The sequence below is a fragment of the Numenius arquata genome, chromosome 7, assembly GCF_964106895.1.
Source record: "Numenius arquata chromosome 7, bNumArq3.hap1.1, whole genome shotgun sequence".
Classification (NCBI taxonomy): Eukaryota; Metazoa; Chordata; class Aves; order Charadriiformes; family Scolopacidae; genus Numenius; species Numenius arquata.
Window position 1 is genome coordinate 36,025,919 of NC_133582.1, and position 18,947 is coordinate 36,044,865.

Consider the following 18,947-nt stretch of genomic DNA (forward strand, 5'->3'; position numbering starts at 1 on the left):
AACAACCATTTTTTCCGTGACGCACTTTTATTTTGCCATCAGGAATGGCATTGCTTTGACACATTTTGATAAAACATGGGGAAATCTGTTGTGTATCCCATAATACAGAATATCACTTCAGTGTATGTCTTGATGTGGTTTTGTTTTTTATAGCAGTTAACAATGTTCCATGTTAAAGCTGCAAGACCTCAAATAAATATTTTAAGGATGTACATCCTGCAGAGCAGCCAGGATGAAAAATGTAAACCAACAATAACTGGAGGTGGAAATGGAATTGAAGCCTTTAGAAAATACTAAATGTGTGCCATATTGAAGTTGTTACGGTACCACAACAATCTGCATGTAATTTAAGGAGAAGTTCAGGCAGGGAAGGGGAAAATCTTTTGCCATACCAATGGTATTTACAGACAGAAGCCCCTAGCTAGCGTTCAGGTTTCCTTGCAAGCAGTTGAGTGGAACGCTGGTGAAAGAAAGTACTCTGAAGAATTTTTATTTACTCTTCAAACAATCCTGCACAACGGGTTGTTGTATTTTTATTTGGAGGGAATGTGTGAGAAGACATTTGGGATGCAGTCTGCATCTCCAGAACACTTTCTGCCTTGTGAGCATTAAACTATGGAAATGTTTTTTGTTTGTTTTGTTTTTTTTTTTTAATAAAAGGGAAATGTTTAGAATATATTGTTACCCTAAAAAGAAATGCTTCTCTGACCATAACATCAACATTATTCTCATCCATGCCATTCCATTTGGAACAGATTGCATCTTGTTTTCTAGACCTGGCAATAAGTCCAGCTAGACATTTAGCAAATAAAAAAGTGGTGTTTTGTGTTCCCATTGTCACTGATTTTTTTTTTTTTTTTCAAACTGCTAAATGGTTTCTGTTGCTGCAAACTTTTGTCTAAGAACATAAATAATTTGGTTATTCTTGTCTACGGAGGTATAGCAGAAGTAGTACTAGGAGTAACAGGTATTTGGCACCATACGTTATTTCCTGCAGTAAACTTCTAACTAGCATCTAAATAGCATTGCTTTGATTAAAATGATTAAAGGGTTGCCCTTATTTACTATTGGAAATACAAGACCATTCCCCCTTTCCAGTGATTCTTTCGTGAATTCTGCGCAGTCTGAGAAGTGTAACACCAGAAACTGACTGAGGTCTCTCAGGTCTCTGCTTTTGACCGGTGGGATAAACGAGCTCATCTTTCTGCTAATGAAACCATTAAGAAAGTGATCCCAAAACTGAATAAAGGTTAATCTTAGCCACGTGGAAGTTACGTGCAGTTTAGTCCCAATGTACTTTGTTACTGTGGGACTAAAATGAAACCCATATTCAAAATATAGAAGTATATATTGTCAATATTTCAGAGCACAGTGATACAGCTCCATGCAAACTATACTTTAAAATCTATACTGGTTTTGAGTCCTATGGTTTGCTGTCTGTTGAAATATATGGTAGAAAACTATTTTAGAGGGCTTTTGGAGGCAAAAGAATCCATGGTCTCCTTAATAACATTAATGATGTATCAGAGGTTTTATTATGCACTTGACCGTTTTCAGGAGAGTCGGTGACTGTTCTGCAGGACTGTATTTGTTATACGCTTGTAACAGTGAGTGACAACAATTTGAAATACTAGAGAGTCTGAAAAATGACAAAAGCAAGGAGCATTTTTAGGGATGTTTTTCGGTGATTATACTTTACCAAGCTGATTTATCTGGATGGAAAAAGATATTTGAAAAATGCTGGGTTTGTGATAAAGCATATGTTTACAATAGGAAATCCTTTTGGGAACGGAGGGAATTTGTCCAGGCTAATTTAAAGAGTTCAAAGGGTTCGTGCTACATGGGGTAGTTTTGCTATAATGGTTGAACGGCGTCTGCTTTGACTGATGGCTCGTATGTCTGAGCATTAAGCTATTAATGCTTTCTTTGTTTAAGACATCACAAAGGGAAAAAATGTCTGTCAATACGAACATTCTAACTTTGGGACTGATGGAGGGTAGTATGGCCATCAATAGGGACTTTATTATAGAATTAATATTTTCATACTTCTTGTGATTTTACCAAATAATGACATACAGGCCCTTCATTTCTCAGAATCATGCTTTTCCTGTTATAGTCACATTTGTGGTACTAGAGTAAACAGTAACAGCTACAAACTGGCATCGCGGAAGTGCACTTTAATCTCCTTTTATTTATGTTTGGAATTGTACCAACCAAGTAAATGCCTATATTTCATCTTGAAATTGTAAATTGAAAGAGAAAAAAAATGCCTGAGGATGAAATGCATGTTTTTAAGTGACTCTATGATCTAACTTAAGATAGTGACTATAAATTTACTACTTTACAGTGTAGATTAGATAAAGTAGAAGAATGTACTTTAAGGCAACGATGAAAAAGAGATGGTGTCGGAAGAATATCATGAGGTGCCTAGGAAGACTCATAGGAATTACTATCAAAAGTGTCTGCGCTTTCTGTAGGAAGATGATCTGAATGTAAATCACCAGGACAAGAAAAGATCAGTCACTTGAGAGACTGGAAAGCCTGCTGGCTTTTATGCGTGATAGCAGATGGGTTTTACTGTAGAGTTCCTGAGTAACATAGAAAAGAGCCTTTTGTGGAGAGACTCCTTTACTGAGTGAAAGTTCTCAAGATTAAAGATAAGATTATTTCTGTAATTCCAGGAGGCTTAATCCTATCGAGACTGACAGTAGCCAACAACTTCTTGAATTTTTCCTTTAATGTTTAGTACTGTTGAAGCTTTGAGCTAATAATTACATCTTGGGTAAGGGTAATTTTTGAGTCCTAATTCTTAGAATTTATTGGAAATTGTCACTTTTCAATAATTCTTGTAATTAGTTAGAGTATAATCCAACCTAGGGTCTTAATCACAGTAAAATATGTCTGGAATTAGTTTTTTGTGTCTTACATTTTCTCTACTCTGCTTGTTGTTTTAACCACTTTGTAAATGCAAAGCTCCAAGTGTGTAGCAGACTTGAAATATTTTAAAATAGGCTGAAATATTTTATATTTGATTGTTTGCCTTATGCTTGTACAAATTATCTTTTTAGTATTTTGTAAATCCTTTTAAAATTTCTTAAACAAAAAAAAAACCCAACCACAAAACGCAACAAACTAACAAAAACCCCAAACCCACCACAAGGCAGTGGGCAGTGACAACTGGGAACTCGGAACCAGTTTTCCATACAGTTGTATTCATTATTCCTGTGAACAGACAAGTTTATAGCAGATATATGATTTCCCCCCTCCCCTTCTTTCTAGAAACAAGATGGGTAATACACCTCAAAATAAGCAGTTGTAGAGGGAGAAACATGAAACTTGTTGCCTTTCTCCCAGCTGGGAGAAATAATTTATATTATGTGATGTTGCCTATCTTTTGTCAAAAATCAAAACTAATCAACAGGTTTTCCTCCTATTGAAATAAAGGCAACAGAACCATCCAGAAAGACTCTTCTGGAACAGTCAAGCATCTAAGTCCAGTAGAATTGAAAAAAAAATCTAGTGGGTTTTAAAGCTTTAATCACCAAAATAAAAAGAAGCAGCTTTAAGCTTTTCTTTGTAAAAACTGTCATTTTTCAGTAAAAAAGGTCAGCCTCAGTCTGAAGTTTAATTTTGGTTCAGGGCAGCATAAGATATGAGCGTAACCTCGGTAAGTTCGCAGATGACACCAAGTTGGGTGGGAGTGTCGACCTGCTGGAGGGTAGAAAGGCTTTGCAGAAGGATCTGGCCAGGCTGGATGGATGGGCTGAGGCCAATGGGATGAGGTTCAACAAGGCCAAGTGCTGGGTCCTGCCCTTGGGTCACAGCAACCCCCTGCAGCACTCCAGGCTTGGGGCAGAGTGGCTGGAGCTGCCTGGCAGAAAAGGACCAGGGGGTGTTGGTGGACTGTGGGCTGAACAGGAGCCAGCAGTGTGCCCAGGTGGCCAAGAAGGCCACCAGCATCCTGGCCTGTGTCCAGAACAGCATGGTGAGTAGGACTCGGGAGGTGATGGTCCCCCTGTCCTGGGCACTGGTGAGGCCCCACCTCGAGGGCTGTGTCCAGTTTGGGGCCCCTTCCCACAAAGAAGCCATTGAGGGGCTGGAGCGGGTCCAGAGGAGAGCCACCAAGCTGGTGAGGGGTCTGGAGAACAAGTCTTGTGAGGAGAGGCTGAGGGAGCTGGGGGTGTTCAGCCTGGAGAAGAGGAGGCTGAGGGGAGACCTTCTGGCTCTCTCCAACTCCCTGAAAGGAGGGTGTAGCCAGGGGCGGTCGGTCTCTTCTCCCAAGGAACAGGCCATGGGACAAGAGGAAATGGCCTCAAGTTGCGCCAGGGGAGGTTCAGATTGGATATTAGGAGAAATGTTTCCCCGGAAAGGGTTATTGCACATTGGACTGGGCTGCCCAGGGCAGTGGTTGAGACCCCATCCCTGGAGGTATTTAAAAGCCGGGTTGACATAGTGCTTAGAGACATGGTTTAGTGATGATTTTATCAGAGTTCAGTTGATGGTTGGACGAGATGATCTGAAAGGTCCCTTCCAATCCAGACAATTCTACGATTCTAAGATTGTCAAGTGAGGGAAAGCTGAAGGCGAGGGAGTGAGATTTCCATTCCTCCCTGGGCAGGGAAGGTCTACTATGAGGGAGTGAGGTTAAAAAGGGAGTACTGGTACCTGGATCCCGTCAATGTCCTTTGCTCAGGCATGTGTATGTGACCCAGCTGGAGAAGAAGAGAAGTAAGAGCATGGCTCAAGTACCAGCCAGTCCTAGTACCAAGTACCAGTCCTTTAATGTTATGTTTTGATGTGGAAGTTACACTGTCTTGCTCAGTGCTTGTCAGCCTGCTTTAAGAGGACGATAGTACACCAGAGACAGCTGGAGAAGGTGCAGAGAAGGACATGTGGTTGTAAAGCCACTAAGTTACTGCGAATCCATGTGTAACCATTTCTACTTTACTTTTATTTGTGATTCCTTAAAAGCAGGGTTTCAAACAGATTGATCACTTGTCAATTTTATAATGTCTAGAAATGTGAGATGAAATGTTTGTGGTAATTTGGGGGAAAGGGAATTTGAAGAGAGAGGTGGTGGTCTCTCTACTACTTTTAACACTATCATAGCTCCTATAAATGTTTGTGAATAATTCTCTCCCTGCAGTTAATCCCTGCAGCAGGTGGAAGGGAGGTCATCCTGCCCCTCTGCTCTGCTCTGGGGAGGCCCCATCTGGAGCACTGGGACCAGTTCTGGGCTCCCCAGTTCAAGAAGGACAGGGAACTGCTGGAGAGGGTCCAGCAGAGGGCTACAAAGATGATGAGGGGCTTGGAGCATCTCTCTGATGAGGAAAGGCTGAGGGACTTGGGTCTTTTTAGTCTGGAGAAGAGAAGGCTGAGGGGGGATCTGATCAACACCTATAAATACTTAAAGGGTGGGTGTCAGGAGGATGGGGACAGTCTTTTTTCAGTGGTGCCCAGGGACAGGACAAGAGGGAACAGGCACAAACTTGAATGTAAGAAGTTCCACCTAAACATGAGGAGGAACTTCTTCACTTTGAGGGTGGCAGAGCCCTGGAAGAGGCTGCCCAGAGAGGTGGTGGAGTCTCCATCTCTGGAGACATTCAAACCCTGCCTGGACACGTTCCTGTGCAACCTGCTCTGGTTGGTTAGATGTATTTTTTAAAAAAGTTTTGAGGATTAATTTTGTATTGAACTTGAGCTATCACCTTATTTATTCTGCCAGCGTTAGAGCTCCTGAAGTTCATCTTCAGTGGGCTGACTCTGGTGTGAGCAGAAGCCTACTCAGGGATATTATTTCTTGGTGTGAATTAGTCAAGGCAGACCTGTGCTCTGCTGTGATTAGTTTGCCTCCAGCATATATTATCTCCTTTAAAACGAACTTGCGTATCCCACAAAGTAGTGCGGTTGTCCCAAGAGACATACCCTTTGTTTGATAGATTAAATAAGCTTCTGTTATCAAGACATCTTTCTCTATGTCATATTGTAATGGGGACCTCTAAACTTTCTCTTTGTTACGGTAGTGCAATCTGTCTAGTTCAGGTACAAAGATAAGCTAAAATATTTTAGTGTAGTAGTAATTACTGAGTATGTGCTGCATACCAGAAGTCCAGATCAGTTGTCATCTAAACTGCTTAATGACAAGGGTGATGCATTACCGGGATTACGGCAATGTTTTTCACCAAGAGGTCTTAACACTCAAGAGACACAATCAGTGACTCTTTCTTTTGGGTTTTTTCTTCTAAAAGAAGCTGATTGTCAATGAAGAATTCCCTTGATATTGTGTCCTAATTGAAAGATCTGCAGACTCTTGCTATGTATTGAAGAGTATTGTACTAGTGTTTTAGAAATATGTGATTTATGTAAAATTCCATGACTTATTGTAAAATTCCACTGGAATTACTTATAAACTGAAAAAACTTATCAGTTTCAGCATCATTAGTTTATGTACTTTATATTACATAATAGGACAGGTATTACAGACTGAAAAGTTGCATATTTACTGTTGGTTTTCTGAGTCTCACACCAGTTCAAAGCTATGATACTTCTATTCATTTAGAATGAAATCTGTAATCATAGAAACATAGAACAGTTTGGATTGGAAAGGACCTTTCAAGGTCATCTAGTCCAACCTGCCCTGCAACGAGCAGGGACATCTTCAATTAGATCAGTTTGCTCAGAGCCCAATCCAACCTTACCTTGAATGTTTCCAGGGATGGCGCATCTACCACCTCCCTGGGCAACCTGTTTGGTTTTTTTACTACCGTTACTGTAAAAAATTTCTTCCTTATCTAGTTTAAATCTTTCCTCTTTTAATTTAAAGCTGTTATCCCTTGTGCTGTCACAACAAGCTGTCCTAAAAAGTTGATCCCGTTTTTTCCTGTAGGGCCCCCTTTAAGTACTGAAAGGCCACTATAAGGTCTCCCCGAAGCCTTTTCTTCTCCAGGCTGAACAACCCCTCCTCTCTCAGCCTTTCCTCATAGGAGAGGTTCTGCATCCCTCTGATCATTTTTGTGGCCCTCCTCTGGACCTGCTCCAACAGGTCCATGTTCTTCCTGTGCTGAGGGCTCCAGAGCTGGACACAGTATTCCAGGTGGGGTATCACCAGAGCAGAGGGGCAGAATCACCTCCCTTGACCTGCTGGCCACGCTTGTCTTGATGCAGCCCAGGATGCGGTTGGCTTTCTGGGCTGTGAGCACGCATTGTCGGTTCATCTCCAGCTTTTCATCCATCAGTACCCCCAAGTCCTTCTTGAGAGGGCTGCTCTCAATCCCTTCATCCCCCCAGCCTGCATGGACACTGACCCAGGTGCAGGACCCTGCACTTGGCCTTGTTGAACCTCAAGAGGTTCACACAAGCCTAATTCTCAAGCCTGCCCAGGTTCCTCTGGATGGCATCCCATCTCTCAGGTGTGTCAACTGCACCACTCAGCTTGGTGTTGTCTGCAAACTTGCAGAGGGTACACTCGATCCCACTGTCTATGTCATTGATGAAGATATTGAACGGTCCTAGTATGCCCCCCTGAGAGACACCACTTGTCACTGATCTCCATCAGTCTCCATCTGGACATTGAGCCAGATGGATATATACCCTCTGGATGTGACCATTCAACCAATTCCTCATCCACCAAACAGTCCACCCATCAAACCCATCTCTCTCCAATTTGGGGAGAAGGATGTTGTGGGGAACCATGTCAAAGGCCTTACAGAAGTCCAGAATAACAACATCGATACCTTGTCCCTTGTCCGCTAATGTAGTCACTCCTTCATAGAAGGCCACCAGGTTGGTCAGGCAGGACTTGCCCTTCATGAAGTCATGCTGGCTGTCTCAAATCGCCTCCCTATGCTGCATGTGCCTTAGCATACCTTCCAAGAGGATCTGTTCCATGACCTTACCTGTCAGTGCTGTGTCAGTATCTGATTAAAAAAAGCCAACTATGTATCATGGCATTTTCTGAAAAAACAAGATACGCTCCCAATAATTTTATGAAGCTCTCTATTTATATTGAACATATGACTTGATGATATGCAACTAAATTCATAATTTTCCTCACACCTGACAGTCAGAAATGTTTCTGAGAGGATATATCAAGATCTAATCACCAAGTCATCCAATCCTAGGATAGAACCTATCCCCAGTTGTGCTCTTACCGCTTTTGGTCCTGAATTTGTTGATAGTTGTTCTTGGTTCTAACTTGCAATCATAATACAGTATTTTTGGGTCATTATGAGATAACCAGTAGCTATAGTTCACACATTGTGTTGTTGTAAATCTGTCTACTGGAATTTACAAAGATACTGCTAGGCAGTGTGAGAAGATGTCACGTGAATCTTTCATCCTGTTGAAAGATCCCAGAAAAAAACTCTGGCTTTTTTATTATGATTTTCAGAGTAACCGTTTTTTCAGATGGAAGTTTTTCCTTTTAGTTAATGGTAAGATGCTTAATTCCTAGATTAAGAATGATGTACCAGTATTCTCTCCTGTCTGCACAGTTGGTGATAGACTCACTTTACATTAGGGCAGGCCAGTTCAAATTGAAGAAACATCAAGATCGCGTAATTTAGTTTGCCATCTTCTCCTGGCTTTTTCAATGAAGCGGGAGTTTGATATCACCAAAATATGGTATTGATACCTCATAATTAAATCAGACATTTATTCACAAGACAAGGCTGTACAAACAATGGAGGAGTTAGTGATTTTTGCCCAAGCTACTGCCTCAAGCAAAAAACCAATAATTCTAACATAAGGTTGAAAATTTGCTATCCAAGTAAATATGCAAATCTAGCTTGCCACGATTTTTGTTATCCTCACCTGTGCATTTTGGGGGAATAAAAATTTCGCAATTTAAAGCAACAGAGCTGAGTTTAAAGTTTGTGGTGAGTAAATCTAAAGTACTGTGAGAATTTAAGTAGGAAACGACCTTTTTGTCAATTTTATTTTTTTTCCCAGAGATAAAGTATTTGAGTGGGCGAGGTTCCATATTTCACAGCTTTTTGAAACATGGACTCATTTGTCAGGCTTTCATAGCATCTTACACTGGCAACCAAATAAAGAATATTCTAGTAAGAGAAGTTCCTCCCCAAGCATGTCACTGATATGAAAATAAAATATGGGCTGAGATGCAGTGAAATGTCTCAAGAAGCTTTTTCTTAGCATATGTTTTCTCTACTTTTTTCTCCAGACCAAGTATAACAAGGTCTGATTTCTCCTCCTTGTATCAAAAATTATCTTGCTGGACCTCGTTGAAGTTATAGACCTTGTGTATGGCAGAGCTGCTATCGGATATATAGCATTCTTCAGCACGACGCATGACTCCTGCTGTATTTGCACGCCTGCGGACAGCTTTGACGGCATCTGCAAAACCCAAACAGCACCTCAGTTTTCCTAGAGAACTGGTGAAAAGTTCTTGAGGAAAAGAAAGATGAAGTGTTAGATGATTTCAATGCTAAAAAGCAAAACAACAGACCCCTGAAGCTGGCAGCAAAGAAGCCAAACCACTCCATGTAAAGCATGCAGGAGTTTCTTTCATCAGTTCTCAGGAAGGGATCAATGGTTGTAATAAGTTAAAAATAAAATTAGGATGACAAAAAAAAAGTAAAAAATTCAGTATTCAGGAATGGCTCCTGCAGAAACTGATGATGTGTGTGAACTTTTACAGTTCCAGACAGGATGTATTTATATTACAAGAAACAAGCATTACTTAGAGGAGTAACTGTACAATTAGATAGAATTTATCTCTTGAAAAACATGCCCTCTTCTCTGCCTGTCACCCACTCCACCTTAAAGATCTTCATAATTTTCACTGTTGTCCAGAAATAAAATAATAAAAAACAAGTGTTAGGACACATATTGCTTATATTGCTCAGATTTTGAGACATGAGACAATTTGAAAGAGGAGTTGGGCAGTATAGATACATTACTTGCCAAGAAGAAAACTACTGGTCTCATTGTAGTCTAATTCTGACCTAATTCTAACCTAATTTTGAAAGTCTTTCTGTGCAAATGAAGAACATCCCATCCTAAAGGAAGGAGCCCATGTGGAAATTTGGCTACCGTAATCAGAGATTAATGAAATTTTAATGGAAGAGCTATTAAAACCACCATCTATAGTCAACCTGATAGATCATGTTCTGGTGAACATGCACTTTCCTTGGAGCAAATTATTAAACCCCGAAGCATGGAAGGGTTAGGTAGCTGTGGAGATATTATGACTATGATCCCCACCTGGAGAAGTTCTGCTTCCTTACAGGTGATACACTCTCTGATCATCTTATCAGTTGTTTCATTAATACACGAAACCCTAGTTATGATTACTGCTAATAATCATAATTTGTTCCTGTGAGCCTGACTTTCTTCTGACTTAGACTTGAAAAATATATTAAAAACTTGAATGATAGAAGTCATCATTCTGATGGAACACAGCTTTCAGAACCTTTGGTTAGTACTGTTCAATTTGCTACATTTCTGAAACACCCGCTGCTTTTTTACTACCATTCTTCTTCATTATGATTTTTCCAGAAGATCCTTGGTAAAATATTAGTTTAGGAGCACCATTCCTAAAAGACAGACTGTGTATTCTGTAAGTTAGCTTTAGAAACACTATTTTAATTTCTGAACGATACAGATTTTCAGCTTTCCTTCCATACCTGGAGACGTTATAGAAGAAGATTTTGGCATATCTTGATTTGAGGTTAAATGTCCCTAGAATAGAATCTTCCAAAAACTATCAGTCTTATATTTAGTGCAGAACTGTTTAGTGGTTTGTGAATTGTTCTTCAGAGGACAAAAATGCCAGAGGAAGAATGAACTTTTAAATGGCAAGTGTACTTTTCAGGAAAGAATCGGTCATATAGGTGTCTCTCAGGTGAAGTTGCTGTATGATATCAATATGTGTTTACTGAGCACGACTCAAAGTGAATGAGCGATTCACTCAAAGTGAATGAGCGATTCACTCAAAGTGAATGGCTCTTGTAGAGAGTTGTTTGTGCTGCTATAGCTTCCATTAAATAAATGTTGTGAAGAGATCTCATAGTTTCCTGTATTAAGTCTTGATTCCTTTCTGCCTACTCTTCTGTTTGTTTGTGGACTCTTTAATCTTTTAACCCTTAGATCTGTTAAGTACAGAGCTTGATTCTTTGAGAGACTGAATTTCACTGAATTTTTTTAGAGTTGGAAGGGACCATATAGATCATCTAGTCCAACTCCCCTGCTGAAGCAGGATTGCTTAGAGAATGCTACTCAGGACTGCATCCAGGCGGGTCTTGAAAATCTCCAAAGAAGGGGACTCCACACCCTCCCTGGGCAGCCTGTTCCAGGGCTCTGTCACCCTCACCGTGAAGAAATTCTTTCTCATATTCGAGTGGAACTTCCCATGTTCCAGCTTGTGCCCGTTGCCCCTTGTCCTGTCACTGGGAACCACTGAAAAGAGTCCGGCTCCATCCTCCTTCAACCCACCCTTTAGATACTTATAGGCATTAATAAGGTCTCCCCTCAGCCTTCTCTTCTCCAGACTAAAGAGTCCCAGCTCTCTCAGCCTTTCTTCATAAGGGAGATGCTCCAATCCGTTAATCATCTTTGTTGCCCTTCGCTGGACTCTTTCCAGTAGTTCCCTATCCCTCTTGAATTGGGGAGCCCAGAACTGGATGCAATACTCCAGTTGTGGCCTCACCAGTGCAGAGTAGAGGGGGAGAATGACTTCCCTCCACCTACTGGCCACACTCTTCCCTAGGCAGCCCAGGATTCCATTGGCCTTCCTGGCCACAAGAACACACTGCTTGCTCATTGTCATTTTGCTGTCTACCAGGACCCCCCGATCTTTCTCTTCGTAGCTTGGCTCCAGCAGGTCCACCCCTAACCTGTATTGGTGCCTGACATTCTTCTTGCCCAGGTGTAGCACCTTACACTTTTCCCTGTTGAACCTCATGAGGTTCTTCCTTGCCCAGCTCTCCAGCCTGTCCAGGTCTCGCTGGACGGTAGCACGGCCCTCCGGGGTGTCAGCCACCCCACCCAACTTGGTATCATCAGCAAACTTGCTGAGGATACACTCTGTCCCCTCGTCCAGGTCACTGATGAATATGTTGAACGGGACTGGACCAAGTATTGACCCCTGGGGGACACCACTGGTTACAGGCCTCCAGCTTGAACCTGCTCCATTATTCGTTACCCTTTGGGTCCTGTCACACAGCCAGTTCTCAATCCACCTCACTGTCCCCTCATCCAGCCCACACTTCCTTAGTTTTCCAATGAGGATGTTATGAGACGGCAGACTGTGTTCAGAGTTACCAAGATGTTACCTTGTACTTCCTTGGGGTTTGCGTTCCACTTTTATCCCTTACGTTTTAAGTAAATTGTAATTTGTTTGGAGTAGGTAAGTGTGCTAAATCCAAATCCATAATAAGATTTAAATGTCTTTAATTTAGCTCTTGACAATAGGTTAACACTTCAGAGTACAGTCTCATAAATAGGGATGTTTTTCTGCCTAAAATTCTTTCCTTTAATTGAAATGAAATTGATTAATTGACTGTTTTGAACTATTCTTCTAGAACTAGGTATCTTACTAATTTGCTTCGGTTTAGTTGTTCTGTCTCTTACCTTGTCTTGGAAGTTCAGCTATATCCTCACTCTGATATTGCTTTCATCACTCTGCAAATTCCCATTGGAATTGAATGATTTTAAATGTCAATAGAAATAAAAATCAAATTAGTTAATTTTATGGATGTTATAACATTTGATTTAAAGGCAGATATGATTATAGGGAGGAGGATCAGCATAACAATTTCAGTTGGTGCTTTTCCTCTTGTGTGCTCGCTCGAATGTCCCTCGTAGGCACTTAGTAGATTTGGAATCTATTTAAGCTTGAGTCATTTGTCTGCATTTTCATCAGACTTGAATTCCACTAGTCTGTAGGATTTTACCATTTCCATGCTTTTTAGGTATTCCAGTGGTAGGTTTTTGTTACTTGTATATGTGGAGTTTGTGGGGGGTGGTGGTTGGGGGGTTTTTTTGGGGTGTTTTTTTTTTTTGTTTGTTTCTTTTTTTTCCAAAAGTGAGTTGTAGAAGATTCTAGAATAATCCATGACTGGTGTTTTTAATGCACTATGTTGAAGAAAACTGTTTTTATATTGTTACAAGGATAATTCTTTAACCAAATGAATCTTAAAAAATACACTGTCTCTTGAGACTGTTCAAAGCTTAATACATTAAGACATCAGTAATATTTTACTGCAATTTTTTTTTTTGAGTGCTATATAGATACAGAGTCTATTTGCTTGGCTTTTTCTTTCATTTTATTCAGAGTGTGTTCAAAAGGTCTCCTTAAACGGCTGATCAATTAATTTTTAGCAGTAATTTTTCAGGGACACTCACAAGGAAAGTTTGTCAGCTCCATTTCCAGCAGAACAGGCAAATGCTGCATGCTGACTTCATGGCTGCTGGGGCTGTTATCTCCTGTTCCAGGCAAATAGCTCAGTTAGAAATACAAAGTATGCTTGAAAAATGTGGGTGAGGATGACTGGTAGCTGGCAAATTTGCTAATATGATTATTTGCAAATAATATTTTCTAATAATAATAGCCTGTGTCTGTGTTGGAGACTACCAGTTCAGTAGCCCTGGATTAATGGATTACCACTTAGTGCGTGTAACAATAAGATAATTTTTTTTTTTTTAATCACTGTGAAAGCGAAGTGTTGAAAGACAAAAAGCTGGTGTCACTTGTGAATTAGCTTATACAATGCTTTCAGATAGAGAAACCTCTTCTTTGGTGGTTTGTATAACCATAAATGCCAAGGTTGTTATTCAGTAAGGTGAGCTTCCAAGCACTGTAGCATTTTTGAAAGCCGATGAAATCATTATTGTGACTAAAATCAAGAAATAAGATATAGCAGGCAAATTCCTGAGTTAACAGCTGTAAAAATTCCCATAATTTGGCTTGCACCGATTTTGCTTAGTTTCTGCAGCGTGTTTCACATTGCGTGTGAATTCTTTCAGGACTATCACTCCAGGATAAATTATTCCATAGGCAGCTTGAAAAATGGCTGTTGCACTAGGGATAATTTTAATAATGATCAAGGCTTTCAAAGTAAATTCAGGCTTTTTGAGAGGCTTCCTAAGATACAGAGTCAAATATCTGTCTGGCTCATGAACACAGTTTAGGAACAATCTTGTTCAAGTTTGATAAGCTGTTAGGATGATTTATTTACACTTAAGAAAAATAGTATTAATTTGTAGTTCTCTAAATTTTCCACAATCCCTAGAGTTCGGTTATTCAATAAACCAGTTGTTCTCAACCTCCCAATAATCACTTTGGTTTTTTCCCCTTTCCTTTTTGTCCACTCTGTCCTTTCCCTGGAATGTCCTCAACCCTACAGTATTTCAGAGCTCTTAGAGTAGCCTATTCTTTCTGCTGTGGCCATTAATTCTTAGTTGTATAAAATCACCTCAACAGATTTCTATCAAGATTTTTTTTTTTTTTTGTTTAACGTAGAGGTAGCTTTTGTGTACTCTTTCGCTAATTATAAAGGCTGCTTTGGATTTGACTGGACTTACTAGGTCAACGGTCCTTGAGTTGTAGAAGATAGTTTTATGGTCTACTGAGAAACCAGTTTTACATGGAAATTAAATACAAGAAAAAAAGGTTGGAAAACGTTAAGGCTGTGGTACAAAGTAAAACGTACCTGTGTGAGCCAAGGACAGAATACTAGCCACTTCTAATTTTCTGACTTCCCTTAGCTTGTATTTCAGTCTCCTTATTTAAATGCTCCTTTTGCCTGTAATTTTGTAACTAATGTGGAGGGATACATTGGTCAGCTTCTCGGCTACTGGATGCTGACACCAGTTAATCACGTTTTTCTTTGTCTTTTAGTGAGTGTTTTTTTTCGTGGTTTGTAGTATAATTTGGAGTGCTTGACTTGACTGGTTTTGGAGCTTTGTACTTACTGAGTTTCCTTAGCTAGTATGTGGGAATGTAGACAGCATTTGCCAGCTCATTAACCTCTTTAAATTGGCTGTGCAATGGATTATTTCCCGTCACCATCACAGGTCACTGGATGGATTACACTCCAATAGACTCTTTCTAGAATATTTGAAAAATGTTAAGCTACCGTAGCATTTATTGACTGGCATATTTTTTCTAATTTACATTTTTTTGGGGGGGGAAATCCAGATAGGACAGTAGGTTGATGTTGTCATTGTTCTGAAGTCAGGAAAGGCAAACAGAATCACACGGGGTTGGAAGGGACCTCTGGAGATCATTTAGTCCAACCCCCTGCCAAAGCAGGTCCACCTAAAGCATTGACTAAACATTGACTAAGAAAACCCCAGTAGTTGATCCTGTTCCTCTGCAAAATGTGAATGTTTTATACACACACAGCACGTGTTCAGGGTACTGTTAAGACCAGGGTATGGACCAGGATGGAGTGCACGTAACTGTGTGGTCTCACTGCTGGACTTGCCTACTCGTGAGCATCTGTCCTGGGCCCGTTCTTAGGAAGTAACGGAGTCAGGAATGGTGGCCTTTGCTCCTCTGTGTCCAAAGCAGTACTCTAGCCTTCACAAAAGCTGTATGTAGCTAACAAAAAAAAAATTCACAAACCTTATTTGCTTGCCAGTGAACTCCAACAGAGTTGACACTGTTCTTCTTTCAAATGTTACACTTCCCCAGTCATGGACATTTAGGTAGGTAGGTAATTTTTCTGTGCAGCTGAGTGTTTTCTATCAATCATCATGAGAAAGAGCTTAGAAACTAGAAGACTCTGGGGTTGTATTAATTACGACTGGATACTTGAGTCTTCGTTTTGTTCTGCCCGAGTAATCGCCAAGTGAAGAGCTACCCTGGTGTTACCTTCCGTTGGCTTAGCATGGGTAGGTCTTAGATAGAGCTGGGTGCTTCCAGACTCTAGCCTCAAAACTTCTGAAGTCAATAAAGACTATTGCCAAAGTAAGTTCCAACCACTCAGGAGTGTTGAGAGGCCAGACAGGAGTTCTGCAGCGACTGAGTGTCCGTGTAGGCAGCACGTATGTAAACTTGCTTACAGGTAGCTGAGTACCGAGGGTGTTATGAGTCCTGAAGTCAGCAGAGCACAGAGCCCTTCATAATCATTGCTAGCTGTCCAAGCTCCCTAAGATTCTCGTGGAAAGACATGAGCAGGCTTTGTGGCTATTTTGCGTGTTTATTAATTATAGACATTTTGGGTTAATCACGTGGTCTCCTCACAGTGTGTAATTTAAGATTACAGAAGGCATGAAGACGGGTCAGTTCTGCATTGTACACTGCATAAATGATATTATTGTGGTATTAGAATTTAGGCGTTGCCCTAATAACCTTGTCACAAATAATGAGACTTTTGCTATCAATGATTCTTATTTGAAGGAATGTCTTAGATTTGTTCGTGTCACTGAAAACCATAGTACAAACTTGAAACTAACTTTTAAAGGTGCTTTTCAAGGTGCCTCATGAAAAGAAAGGTAATTATTTTTAGTGAGTCTTATTTGCAGGAGCAGACACTTTATTTTGTGGAAATACATATACTGAGTGTGACACTGAATGCAGCTTTTCCTCCTGTGGAAGCTTTTCCATAGGTAGCTGCTGGTTTTCACTGAACTGATTTCTAAGCCGGTCTTCTCAGAAATGGATCGTAACCTTTAGTTAATTGGTCTGATACATGGAAGCTGAATATCTGAGGCTTTGGGTTGCAGTCATATTGTCAGAATCTTAGACAAGATTCCAAAGAATGTATAAGAGAATACCTTTTTATTTTTTCCTGGCCTTGACGTATCGTCAGCGTAATGTTCTATCCTACATATTATGTTTGTATTTACATAGAATCATAGAATCATCCAGGTTGGAAGAGACCCTTGGGATCATCGAGTCCAACCATCTACCCTACACTACAAAGTTCTCCCCTATATCATATCCCCCAACACCACATCTAAACGGCTCTTAAACACATCCAGGGATGGTGACTCAACCCCCTCCCTGGGCAGCCTGTTCCAATGCCCAACCACTCTTTCTGTGAAAAATTCTTTCCTAATGTTCAGTCTAAACCTACCCTGTTGGAGCTTGAAGCCATTCCCTCTTGTTCTGTCATTAATTACCTGTGTGAAGAGACCAGCACCAACCTCTCTACAATGTCCTTTCAAGTAGTTGTAGAGAGTGATGAGGTCTCCCCTGAGCTTCCTCTTCCTCAAACTAAACAGTCCCAGCTCCTTCAACCGCTCTTCATAAGATTTATTCTCCAGGCCCTTCACCAGCTTCGTTGCCCTCCTCTGCACTCCCTCCAGCACCTCGATATCTCTCTTGGATTGAGGTGCCCAAAACTGGACACAATACTCCAGGTGTGGCCTCACCGGTGCTGAGTACAGGGGCACAATCCCCTCCCGACTTCTGCTGGTCACGCTATTTCTAATACAAGCCAGGATGCCATTGGCTTTCTTGGCCACCTGGGCACACTGCTGGCTCATATTCAGCTGCTTGTCAATTAGAACCCCATCTCAGTTCTGTTCTTAATTCTAAATGTTGCATCCAGGAACCTTCTGGTTTTGAGTTATTAATAGAACTACCGAATTTAACTGTTACATCACATACTGTCCATATATTATTATTATTGAAATTATATTTCTCTGTCAATCTTAATATTGGAACAAGTTTGGGGCTTTTTTCAGTTTTTGCTTGTACAAGCTGAAGAACTGGGTATTTGTGACACACATTAACCCCTCAGATTATATTTTATATGTTGCTATAATTTGAAAAGTCCGAGTCCTTGATTTGTTACCTTGTTTTTAACATGCTATATTATATTACAGTTCACCTAATTTGATTTAATTTCCTTTTCTTTAATCCAGGGTTGGGAAGAAGCCGTGGATGCTGCCATTTCTTACTTGTTAAGAACTTGTTTGTCGAAGAGCTCTAAGGAGCAGGCCCTGAATCTCAGCAGCCAGTTGTGCATGCCCAAAGATACCAGCAGACTGAAGAAGAACATCACCCTCTTCTGTGACAGACTGGCCAAAGGTGGCCGCCTCTCTTTAAGTACAGACTCAGCCACTCAGCAACCTGCTGGCATGCCAGGTACGACATGAAGGACATGTTCATAATTCAGACTATGTATTTGTATGTTAAAACTAACAAATATGCGTATTTAATTGTTAGCAGTTTGTTTTTCACTGGCTGTGGAAACCAACCACTGGTTGTGTTGCTGACCAGTGGAATGAGTTAGGTAATAAGACAGTTTTAAGAAAGTTTTATCTCAGTTGGATCACTCATTGCTGCTCTTACAGTGTACGCACAGTAATGCAGCAAATGAACTCCAGATGCTCATCTTTATGCTCTAAAAGCCTTATCACTTATTTCTTTGCACCTTTCAATTAAATATATACATGTGTCCATTTCTAACGTGATGGAAAAGTGAGGAGTGAAAATTCCTGCTTCCTTGATAGAGAAATAATTACGGTTGCATTACGGGCTTTATGGCACATCCATATGACTAATTATGAAGTAGTGATAACACTGAATAAAAACAATCTGCAGCTTTAGAAAGTACTAGTTGGCTGGGTGATATCTCACAGAAAGAATGAAATTAAAGATGAAACTAATTTAAGTAGACATTGAATAATATTTCTCATTTGGAAAAGGAATGTGGAGAAGATTTCAGAGTGCACAAAGTTTTAAATGAATGTTATGGAATTCCCGTTTTTTAAAGATATTTTATTTATGTCCTTTTCTATATTTCTACTTTTTAGTAACAGTGGGAGCAAAGCCACCCCTTTTCGCGGAGCCTGAAGGCTGGTGATTCCCGTTTGATAGAATCTGAATATTCTGTGCAGTGTTCCAGCAGCTCGGAATTCCTTATCATTACTGTGTGCAGCCTTTCTTTGCGTGTGCTACTTTAGATGATTCGCTTAAACAGCTGCAGACTGGGCAGTGGTTGAAACTATATAATTTTTCCTTAGTGTTT

General features: G+C 40.5%; 1 protein-coding gene across 1 annotated transcript in view; it reads left to right on the forward strand.

Annotated features, from left to right (window-relative positions):
* The window catches only part of BBS9 (Bardet-Biedl syndrome 9), a 327,568-nt gene that overhangs the window by 145,120 nt on the left and 163,501 nt on the right, over positions 1–18,947 (forward strand). Inside the window, exon 20 of the mRNA XM_074150186.1 lies at positions 17,839–18,061. Within this exon, the coding sequence (XP_074006287.1) occupies positions 17,839–18,061 (223 nt within the window). The remainder of the gene's footprint in view (positions 1–17,838; positions 18,062–18,947) is intronic.